Raw genomic sequence first — 11519 nt, forward strand, 5'->3', positions numbered from 1 at the left:
ACGTCAACCAGGTTCAGGCAACTGCTGTACATTATACAACTTTGTATTTGAGACTTTGGGTTATGCTATCATCGTATGTCAGTGATAAAAATGATTTAATGAATGTAGGCATGGAGGAAGCACGGTGGACCAACTGGTGAGACAGTTGAGTTACAAACTTCGCTTACTCTATATTGAATAGCACAAATTTATAACAGTACCGAAACGTTAAATGCTATGTCATCATGGAGAACTTTGAAATCTGTTTATCTGAACCTCCAAAGTAAAAATACCTGTACATGGAGACAAACGAAAAGAAACAAAAACATGTGGCCATAGTTATAAAGGTTGACCAGAATGAGCAAAACCAATGTGAGATTTAGATTTAGCACATCAAAATTGTCCTCGATCAGATACAAAAATTTAGGCCCTAATTTTTTGGTTGACCAGTGTTATTTTATTTTTTCAGTTTCTCTTCCTATATTAACAAACAAAATTTGCGTGCATATTTTGAATAGTTTTCTTAAAAAACAACATCAATACTGTGCTTTTGTTTTTTGGGAAAAATTCAAACATTTAGTTGATTTTAACACTTAAAGTCTGATAATAAAGCACAGTCAGCAATATCCACCCATCCATTTTCTGGGCCGCTTATCCTCACGAGCCTCGCGGGAGTGCTGGAGCCCATCCCGGCTGTCATCGTGCAGGAGGCTGGGTACACCCTGAACGGATTCCCAGCCAATCGCAGAGCACATAAAGACAGACAACAGTTACAGTCCCAATCACACCTCGGGGCAATTTAGAGTTTCCAATCAATGCATGATTTTGGGATGTGGAAGGAAACTGGAATACCCGGAGAAAACCCGCGCAGGCACGCGTAGAACATGCAAACTCGACACAGGCGGGCCGGGATTTGAACCCCGGTCCTCAGAACTGTGAAGCACAGTTTTTCCCCTCTGGCAATTACGTCATTAAATTCTCGATAAGCGAACATACCTACCTACCTACCTACCTATGTTCTGCCTTGTGCCATTTTTGGGACACACTCTCACATCTTTCAATCATCCTGTGTCAATGGTGAGCTGGTGATTTACACGGATTCAGTTTGGGCAACTGCTGAACACGTTTTTAATTCAATTACAGCGGGTGTGGCTGGAGCACTTTCTTACCGCTTCTGCAATCAGGAAGCACCACTTTAAATCCTGCGGATTGTGTGGGAACTAGCCGACAGACAGTTAACGTTGACCACATGTTTCAACACCTTTAATGATAACCCCGTGTAATGACTGACTTCACTTTGGAAAGAATGTCCAATGAACATACATCTCTGGCTCTTAGAACTTTTTTTTTTTTCCAGATCACTACAAAGTGTCCCACTTGTAAAACAAAAATAAGGAACCTATTTTCTGTCCATTGCCATATGCAATGCAGGTGGATCTTTTTTTCAACAATCACTGCGTTTTAAATTTGCACGTGTGGATCCTCCAATAATTCTTGTCATCTTAAACTGAATGATTCATATGATGATAGAGGGTGGGGTGAGGAACCATGCCGACATTCCTTTGCAGAGGAAATTATTAGACGTGTCATGACATCAGTACACAAAGATATGCATGACATAAATTACAAAGATAGGTTACATTAATGTTCAACTTACAGCTAAATTAGAGAGTCCAGGATTGACACTGACCCAAATATTAGCCGAGTTTATATTCTTGTTTTTTTACTTGCAAAACATCTTACATTTATGACTTAATTGCCATTTGTATACAGTGATTTAAAAACAAAACAAAACAAAACAGAAGTTTCAAGTTCATGAAACACGGATATATACGTCTCTATTGTAAGTAGAGTAGTAGTAATTTGCTGTGGTAAAGATCTGCATTGCATCATGCAGACTGTATTTCCACCGCGGATTACATGAACCATATAAAAAATTACCATGTTCAGATTTATTGAATCATGTAGGGGAGCACAGTGGAGAAGCTGTAGAGCATTGGCCTCACAGTTCTCAGGACCGGGGTTCAAATCCCGGCCCCGCCTGTGTGGAGTTTGCATGTTCTCCCACTGCCTGCGTGGGTTTTCTCCGGGCACTGTGGTTCCCTCCCACATCCCAAAAACATGCAACATTAATTGGACGCCCCTAGGTGTGATTGTGAGCGCAACGCTTGTCTGTCTCTATGTGCCCTGTGATTGGATGGCGACCAGTTCTGAGTGTACCCTGCCTCCTGCCCGATGATAGATAAGGTTCCTTCTATCCTTATCTTGGTTTATTATGCATTGATGAACATCTCTCTGGACCTGTATCTGTACAAGAGTGAGGCACGTCAACCTTGCACAGGAAATCTGAGTTTTTGTATCAAATGTTAGACAGTGGAAACAACTTGGACACTAGGAATCTTCACCAGACAGGTTGTTTCACTTTGGAACTTATCCTGTACCCAAGTTAGACCACATACAGTACAACTTACAAGAGTGGAGAGATAGTCACTCACATTCACAATCGATTAGCATAGCATGAATGTATTTGGAATCTCAGAGCTAACTGTGATACCTGAAGAAAACCTTTGCAAGCATAGGGCAAGAAAGCATACCCGCAAACATACACATTTCCTGTCCAACCATTTGCTGAACCGTTTGTCCTCGCTAGAGTTGCAGGCATGTTGGCCAGTATCCAATTTAATTCTGGGGGAGAGTCGGAGTACACCCTTAACTGATCGGCAGACAATTGCAGAGCATGTATAATCAAACAACCATTCATACTCACATCAACACCCACAGACAATTTAGAGTCTTCAGTTTATGTACTATTTATGTTTTGGGGATGTGGGAGGAAACCACATAGGCACACACCCCGGATTTGAACACAGCTCCTCGTACCGGTGTTGGTAACCAATTGGGTACTGTACTACCCGCATTTACCATTTTTCAGTAAATGTCTGTTTTTAATTTTGTTAGAACAACAACAACAAAAATATCATTCAAAAGCAAACTCCATCTGCTAGTACTGATTTTATCCTGTTTCATGTAACTCGGGAGAAGTCCAGATGATTCACACCTGTGATGTCAGTCTTCTTCGTGATTGCACGCTTTGTATTAACATGTTGGATGCGCTCTGTGACATCCAAACACTCACAAATCATTAAAATTTAAGACGTCCATTCTAAAATAGGACACCAATGTCTGCATGAGCCTCGAACATTTGTCGTACAAAACCTCATTTTTTCATTGTGTCTTATTTCTCACTCAGTTTGTTAAAAGGAAGATGACAACCACTGAACGAAACGCCTTCCAAAAGTACTTGGACATTGTATGGGTTCTTCTGCAATATGCTATAAGTACATGCTAGTGCGTATCTTCTTCAATTCTTTGTCATCGTCATAGCTTTCCTCTTTGGCTTGCCTTCATCATTAGTCCAATGCAAGTTTCCCAAAAGCATAAACAAAAGGAGAAGTGCAAGAGAAAAATAATAACTATCCATTGATGCAACGTTAACTTCCATTTTCCGAGCCACTTATCCACACAAGGGTCGCGAGAGTGCTGAAGCCCATCCCATCTGTCAACGTGCAGGAGACAGGGTACACCCTCAACAGGTTGCCAGCCACATATAGAAAGACAACGGTCACACTCACAATCACACCTAGGGGCAATTTAGAGTGTCCAATTAATGTTGCATGGTTTTGGGATGTGGGAGGAAACCGGAGTGCTCACGCAGGCACGGGGAGAACATGCAAACTCTACACAGGCAGGGACAGTATTTGAAAAACGGTCCTTAGAACTGTGAGGCCAATGCGCTACAGCTGTGCCGAATAACCCAGCAATACTACACAAACAATTATATTTTCAGATTTGTATTGAAAAGAATGTAAAATATCACAGAACAAGGAGGAAAAAGTAAGTGCCATCGAGGCTATCAGTTCTCCAAGACAGGGGTAACCATTTAGGTGTGAGCCAACTTGAGTTCAATCAATGAAACAAGATTGGCTCAAAGCTGCTCTGGACACTAGAAAAAAAAAAAAAAAATTATAATTAGATTTAATTCAGAATTCAGTTTTGTCGAGAAGCATTGCCTGACGCGGACCATGCCTTGCTCAAAAGAGCTCTCAGAAGACCTATAATGAAGAATTGTTGACTTGTATTAAGCTGTAAAAGGTTAGAAAAGTAGGTTTAAAAGTTTTGATATTCCTCAGTCTGTAAATGGAGAAAGTTGAGCACTGTTGCTTCTCCTCCAAGAAGTGGTCATCCTGTTTATACGTTAAAAAAAAAAAAAAAAAGCAGGGGAGAATTACACTGTCAGTGACTGTGTTTAGATGGTAGTTTGAATAAAAACATGAAAATATATCCTGTACTGGTTTGTGCAATATTAGATTGAGCCACAGGTGTCAAACTCAAGCCTTGGGGTACAGATTTGGCCCAGCACATAATTTTATGTGCCTTGTGAAAGCAAATCATTATGTTATCACCTTCCATAAGTCTCGCTTAATTATGTACCAAAATTTCAAATTGTCATCTACAATAAATAGTATATTGATATTGAAATCCATTTTTCTCATCAAACCCACTTTTACAATCACATCAACAGTAGTCGAACAAACCTTTCTCCTTGACTTCTGATTTTGAAACTAGTTCACCATCAATTTGTTGTGGACATGTATTATGATGAGACAAACATGATTTGTACAATGTGGTCTGTGGCAAAAATGAGTTTGAGACCCCTGCTTTAACCTATGAGTTAAATGTTTGTTGCTGTGGCTTCAAATTTAGAGGTTTAACAAATCCTCCCTACAACGGAATTTTCAATTAAAATAACGGCAATCATCATTTGCCGCAAATTCAAGGGATTACAGTGTGACAATTGGTTAAAGGCCTGAGGCAACCATAACCACTTTTTAGACCCATGGCTTTTTATTGAGGTGAGAAAATTCCCTGCAACAGCCAAAAACATCCATTAACATACCACTGCAAAGCCAAGGTTAGAGAACCCGGACCTTACTCGCTTATTAGCGCTAACTATCACTTTGGTAATAGATATCTACGTTTGGCACACAGACCTCTAATAACTAACGGCTAACAACCAGTCATTATTGGGGCTTGAGCAGGAGATTTGCAAATCTTAGTTTCAGTGGCACTGGACAGGTACACCGTGCTTGAAAATGCTTATTCCTCCCTGGGTGAGGTGAGCTGTGTGATAAAATCTCTGGATTTACTTCCGGTGGCTGATAATTACTGGTGTGCGGGAAGAGTCCGAGTCTGTAGTCTGCACAGTCTTTACAACACTTGCAATAAATCAGTAATGGTTGTAACGTCATAAATCCATAGCACTCGATAAAGGTTGAGCTCTCCTTGGTGGCATAAGATGAACATTTCAAATGTTTTAGAGATAGAATGTTTGCAAAGGATCAGCTTGGTTATTGGAAATCTGTGGGTCTGTACCAGTGGGTTTTGAAATATGGTATACCTTATTCAGTTGTCTTTTTTTTTTTTTGTTGATTTATGTTCTTTTTTTAATTAAATCATTACCTTTGGTTGTGTGTGGTCACCTCCTTCTTCATAATAGCTGAAAGTCTGCATCACTGAAGATGTTGCACTAATTTGCCTGTAGATCTTCAAGTCCATGCTTCTCCCACTCGTGAGCCAGACTCTATAAAGATACTTGAACTCCTCCACTTGGGGCTCCACTATTCCTTGACCTGGAGAGGTAATTCTACCCTTTTCCAAAGGAGGACCAAGGTCTCACATTTGGAGGTGGTGATTTTCATCCACTTCACATTCGGCTGTGAACTGCTTCAGTGAGAGTTGAAGATTGCAGCCTGATGAAACCAGCAAAAAACAGAGATGTGATATGTGATGTGCAGATCAATACTGAAATATGGATACCTCTAATTTTAGATTTGTATGCTCTACAATTAATTGGAGGCCACATAGCTCAGTGGTTAGAGCATTGGTTTGGTAAACCGTGGGTCAGGAGTTCGGATCCCACTGGGGTCAGCGGGTCAGGAGTTCGGATCCCACTGGGGTCTCCACTCCCCGAGAGGGGTTGCGTCAGGAAGGGCATCTGGGGTTTAAAAAAAAAAAAAAAAAAACTGTGCTACACAAATATGGGTGTTCATCTGAGATGTCACACTGTGGCGACCCCTAACGGATGGGACAAGATGAAAGAAATTTATGCTGTATAATTAATTCATGATTTAAAATATCAATTCTTTTAATGCTTCATTCTCTTGATTTCATACATATACTGTACGCTCTTGGTGAGAACTAGAAAACAGATTTTTTTTTCTCCTTGGTAGGTAAACAATGTGTGAGCACTCAGTCACTCATTCTGAGTCTGTGTAGAATTGCAAAATGACATGAGCATTAAAGATAGAGCTTTTAAATTGTGCTTCGGCACTGTTGGTGTTCATACTTTAAATCCACCATCTACAGAGAGGACAGCAATCTTGGTCTCAAACAGGGTTCTTACTCAGTCTGACCAAAAAAATTTAAGGGCTTTTTAGGGGCATTCTTAGGGGCTGACACGAAAAATTTAGGGCTGACACGGAAAAAACTTTAGGGCCGACACGCAAAAAATTTAGGGCCATCGTGGGAAATCAAGAGTAGGGAAAAAAGACTCACCCAATGGTGCCATCAACCGTTCTTGGTTCATCAAATGTTCCAGTACCTCCGTACCTGTGACAGTGATCACCTGTCGCCCCTTGTGGTAGTTCTCATCGATATGACCATTGTCAACGTCTTCACATAACAGTCTACAGAAAAACAGGTTCCAACTACAATTGCAACTACATACACAAATGTCTTCTACTGATGTCTGTCTCAGCACCCCTACGAGTCGAGCTCCTTGAGCCATCCCAGTGCCTCCTCTATTTGTTGCTGCACAGGTGCCAAAGTGGCTCTCTCGTCCTTTGCTCTGCCTCTGAGTGCATCGGCCTCGGTGATAAACCTCATGACTGCAAACACTTTCGAATCATTTTCACAAGATTTGTAACTGTAATGGCTGCAGATCACTTTTAAAGTCCACACGATCTCTGCCTTTAACGAGTCCGTCTTCGTGTATTGAACTACGTTCTTAAAGCCTGACTTCTGGGTGGTTGAAGTCGATGGCTGGGCAACTGTAGGTGCGCATGCAGTGCTAGTACCACTGCCAGAAGTTGATGCTTCACTATCATGATATTTTAGAAACAGATTCATACCAACGGAAGATGAGCGAGTCTTCGCCAAATCAGCGTGTCTCCTGTTGTTCCGGTGCGACTCCAGCGCTTTGACGGCCATCTTTTCAAGCTGGTAACTCTGCTTGCACAGATGGCAGTAAAACATGTGCCGATCTTTTGGATCTCGACAAATCCAGCTCTCAAACTCCTTACTTTCAACCCAAGCATCTTGAAAAATGCACTTCCCCGTGATATAAGTTGGATCGATGAAAGAACTACGCTACGTCGTAACGAAGACCAAGTGAAATGCCTACTCACGGTGACTTCCGTTGACAATATTCGGCTGATTTGGACGCCAGACGGACCGCTATTTTTTTTTAAATAAAAGATTAATTTTTTGGGGAGAATTTTGGCGGTAGAGGTCCTCCCTGTGATTTTTTTAAAGGCCTTTTTAGGGGCTTGACCGGTTTTCGCGGATTTTAAGGACTTTTAGGAGTCCCTAAATGCACCTTCGAAAATTTAGGGGTTTTTAGCGACTTTTAGGGCCGCGTGCGAACCCTGTCAAGATAGATAAAATCAAAGAAATCATTAAAGAAGGACACCAACACACACATAAACACAGCCACAAGTTTCTTGGCCTTCATATTAGAGTCAGCGTCAACTGGGCAAAAAACATTGCTGTCACTGAAAAACAGTTCAGCAGAAGTTGTACTTCATTAGGCTACTAAAGAAAGTTCAGGCCAACATCAGCCACTCACTTAGGAATATAGAAGACTCATTGAAAGCATCCCAACTTGCAGAATCATAGTGTGGTACGGGAACACCATTAAAAAGAAGATGCTGCGGCGTGCTATCAAAACTACAGAGAGGGTAATCAGGTCTTGAGTGTGACCTCCCTTACATGGATAATTGTCATACGTCGTAGCATGAGAAAACCAAAATATTCTCAAAGATTTACACCATCAAGCCCATGATTTGCCTCACAGTTCTGAGGACCGGGGTCTGAATCCCGGCCCCGCCTGTGTGGAGTTTCCACGTTCTCCGCGTGCCGCGTGTTTTCTGTAGTCACTCCAGTTTCCCCCCACATCCAAAAACATAGATTAATTGGAGAATTGCCTTTAGGTGTGATTGTGAGTGGGACTGTTGTCTGTCTGCATGTTCCCTGTGATTGGCTGGCAACCAGTTCAGGGTTTACCCTGCCTCCTGCCCGATGACAGCGTGGATTGACTCCAGCACTCCCGAGACCCTCGTGATGATGAGCGGCTTAGAAAACGTATGGATAGATATATTTACAAGTCACAGGTTTTGGAAGACAGATCAACTGAGCCAGCAACAATTGCAGGTTCTAGTATTTGGGCTTGTTTTTCCCCCCTTTCTTTGAAGTTGAAGTACCCTCTGTTCTTGTCCTTAGGTGCTGTCCAAGCCTGATTTATGACGATGATTTCCAGGGAAGCCACTCTAAATTACATGCCCCCTTAAACCTGAAAGGAGGGAGGGGGGGGGGGCAGAGAGAGAGAGAGAGAGAGAGCGAGAGAGAGAGAGAAGAGAGAGAGAGGTGGTCAAATAATCACTATTGAGATCTCTAATTCCAGGCGAAATCTAACCTGTACTATAAAAGAAGCTTCTCAGGTACGAGAAAAGGGGAAATATGCTTAATATTGGGGCTGTTGAAGAACTGTACAATTTGTCTGCTTGTGATACCGTCGCTCATATTGCAGAATGAATGATGACGTTATTGCTTTTAGAATCAGCTCTGCGTGTGGAAAAGTACAGATAAAGGTTGGAAAAAAGGAAAATAAGTCCAATTAAGACCAACTCAAAAGAAATAGTACGGGCAGACGTCTCTATAAAGATGCAAACTGGAACCTGGATTGATTTAAAAATGAACATGTATGTTTTGTTTTGTATGCTGAGACATAAGTGTTGAAACTTGTAAAGGATGTGAGGGAGAGTCAGAGGAGGAGGAGGAGGAGGTGACAGTGCCATTTGACTGGAGGGTACTCATAAACCTGGAGATGGAGAGAGTGCACCATTCCTCACAGGTGACTGTACCATGTGACTTCAGAAGCTTTAAAAAGCAAGTCAACCTGTCCTGTTGAAGTATAAGTAACCACAAGACAGCAGAGGAGTCAGGCGAAGAGAGTACCTGGGCTGTCGGTGCACAGCAGCAAAGACTGACAGCCCCGCAAGTAGCAGTCTCCGAACCGAGTGTGGCATCCAGATCTTCACTGCGAGTTGTATTTTTTTCTATCTCCAGCTTGTGTCCACTTCTATGTCACCATGAGCTGCAGCAGCATTGGAGAGTCTGAGTTTTCAGAGGACGAGTTGGAGCTTGGTGCACTCGATCAAAGTAAGGACAATGGAAGTCCAAAGATGTCATTTCAAGACAGCGAGAGCTCAACAAGCAGTCCGAGTGACCCAGAGGAGGGTCAGACCAAAAAGCGCAACAGACCAGTCCGGTCAAAAGCTCGACGGGTGGCAGCCAACGTTCGTGAGCGAAAACGCATCATGGACTACAACCAGGCCTTCAATGCTCTACGGGTCGCTTTAAATCATGACCTTAGTGGCAAGCGACTCTCAAAGATTGCCACACTGCAAAGGGCTATCAATCGCATCTCTGCTCTCTCTGTGTTCCTGAGCACGAACCGTCCCAGCAAGCCTTGCACCCATCAGGAGTGCATTAGGCCATCTGCAGGACCAGCAATGATGGGGGCATCTCAACTTGAGCCGATCAGGGGTACGGTCCCCCATCTGGAACATCAGAGTTACGCTCCCTGGCACGTCTCCGTCTCCCATCAGATGCAGGCACAAGACTGGCCTCACATGCACAGGCTGCCTACGGAACCGCATGTCTACAGGGATAACGGTATGTCATCATGCCCCCCTTCACCACACTACCCTTGTTGTCCCACGGAGGGACAGCTTCATGCCTCACACGGCCACCGTGCCACCCCTCAGGACTGTCCGTCTAGCCCACTGAGATACTCTCAGGTGGGTGATGGGTTGGGGTACCATCCCGGAATGTGGGGCTCCTGCACTCAAGGATACATAGACACATTTGGAGAGCCGTCTTCAGCTTATGGACGTCCCTGGCTTCTGCAGGACCACGAGCACGTCTCTAGTGGGTCAGACATACAGGAACAGGAAACTGGGAGCCCGTACTGGTGTGAACACCACAGGACAGCTGAATGAGCTCAGGGAAGAATTTGTGGGGTTTTTTTTCATTTGCTTCTGATGACTGAATCAACGCAATATGACAATCAAGTGTAAGGAATCATAACTAACATGTTTAAATCAAGATGCAATTACCATCAGCAGGATGTATAATGTAAAAGTATGTGTCATTCGAGATCACACAGAATTGTGAATGTTAGTCATTTCACAATACAAAACCTGAATTATTTCTGACTTTTATTTACTTATTTCAATGACAAATACCATCTTGGCACATTATTCACATTTTTTCACAAGTATTTATTTACTCTCTTGGCATAAAAGTTGTGTCTGTATATTGTTTGTGCATTTGTAAAGACATTTTCTAACCTTTCAAATTAAATGTTCAAATCTACAATTCCTGCATTGGTTTTGCTCGACTTTTATACACCAATCAAATATCTCTTGCTTTGAGCATACTTGAGTATGCATTTCCATGCGTGTGCGTGTGTTTGATTATAGCTGAAGGTCAGCAGCCTCAAGCATTCTGTACCTACGATGACAGAAGTCCTTCACTTATTTGAAAAATGTCATCGCAAGTCCATTCTTGTCATTTTTCTTAGCTATATAAAAACAAAACAAAGAACTGTCGGAACTGGGCAGAATAAAAAGACGAGGTTCACGTGGGATACACTGCGTTGTTTTGATAGGGGGTTTTGAAGAGCATGCCAATTTCAGTTAAAGGAACTGTTTCAGCTCATTCACATTTATAGGTCAGTTGGTGTCTGTGCAAATCCGAAGGAACAAATTATAAGAACCAGTTCACCTAGCAGCCCTACTTGCAGATCTTACTCAACAATTTTCCCAAACCTGCCAAGTACCATGGCATGAAAAAAGTTTCACTATTATACTAGAGGAGATATTTCACCGACAGATTTATGCGGGTTCAGGAAGGAAGCCTGTGCCCCGTCATCAGTGCGGTGAAATCCCCTGTCGGAGCTGCACTGGCCTGGAGGTACAAATGAATGTGGGAAGTGTGTTTTTTTTTTTTTTTTAAACATCCTAATGGTCTCTCAGCAAGGGCTCACAGACAAACAACTAAAACAACTTGGCCCGGGGAGAACTACAGCAAGTTGTAAATGGAGGGGAGGAGTGAAATAATCGGAAGAGGAGCTGTAAAAAAGGAGGACTGACTGAAATTTTCGCTTATCGTTCACCAGACATGAATCAGTGGGAAAG

The 11519-nt window shown here is 42.5% G+C and overlaps 2 protein-coding genes across 2 annotated transcripts in view; one reads left to right on the forward strand and one right to left on the reverse strand.

Annotated features, from left to right (window-relative positions):
* The window catches only part of sptbn4a (spectrin, beta, non-erythrocytic 4a), a 62025-nt gene that overhangs the window by 48478 nt on the left and 2028 nt on the right, over positions 1 to 11519 (reverse strand). Inside the window, exon 2 of the mRNA XM_061803366.1 lies at positions 5500 to 8608. The gene's annotated coding sequence lies outside the window, so the exon portion shown is untranslated. The remainder of the gene's footprint in view (positions 1 to 5499; positions 8609 to 11519) is intronic.
* bhlha9 (basic helix-loop-helix family, member a9) lies at positions 8633 to 11453 on the forward strand. Its single transcript, XM_061803378.1, has one exon. The coding sequence runs from the start codon at positions 9408 to 9410 to the stop codon at positions 10317 to 10319; it is 912 nt and encodes a 303-aa protein (XP_061659362.1). The 5' UTR covers positions 8633 to 9407; the 3' UTR covers positions 10320 to 11453.

This window comes from Syngnathoides biaculeatus, chromosome 18 (genome assembly GCF_019802595.1).
Source record: "Syngnathoides biaculeatus isolate LvHL_M chromosome 18, ASM1980259v1, whole genome shotgun sequence".
Taxonomy (NCBI): domain Eukaryota; kingdom Metazoa; phylum Chordata; class Actinopteri; order Syngnathiformes; family Syngnathidae; genus Syngnathoides; species Syngnathoides biaculeatus.

What these genes read in the sequence shown, in the direction of transcription:
- bhlha9 (XM_061803378.1), top strand. Translation starts at nt 9,408, where the DNA reads ATGAGCTGCAGCAGCATTGGAGAGTCTGAGTTTTCAGAGGACGAGTTG.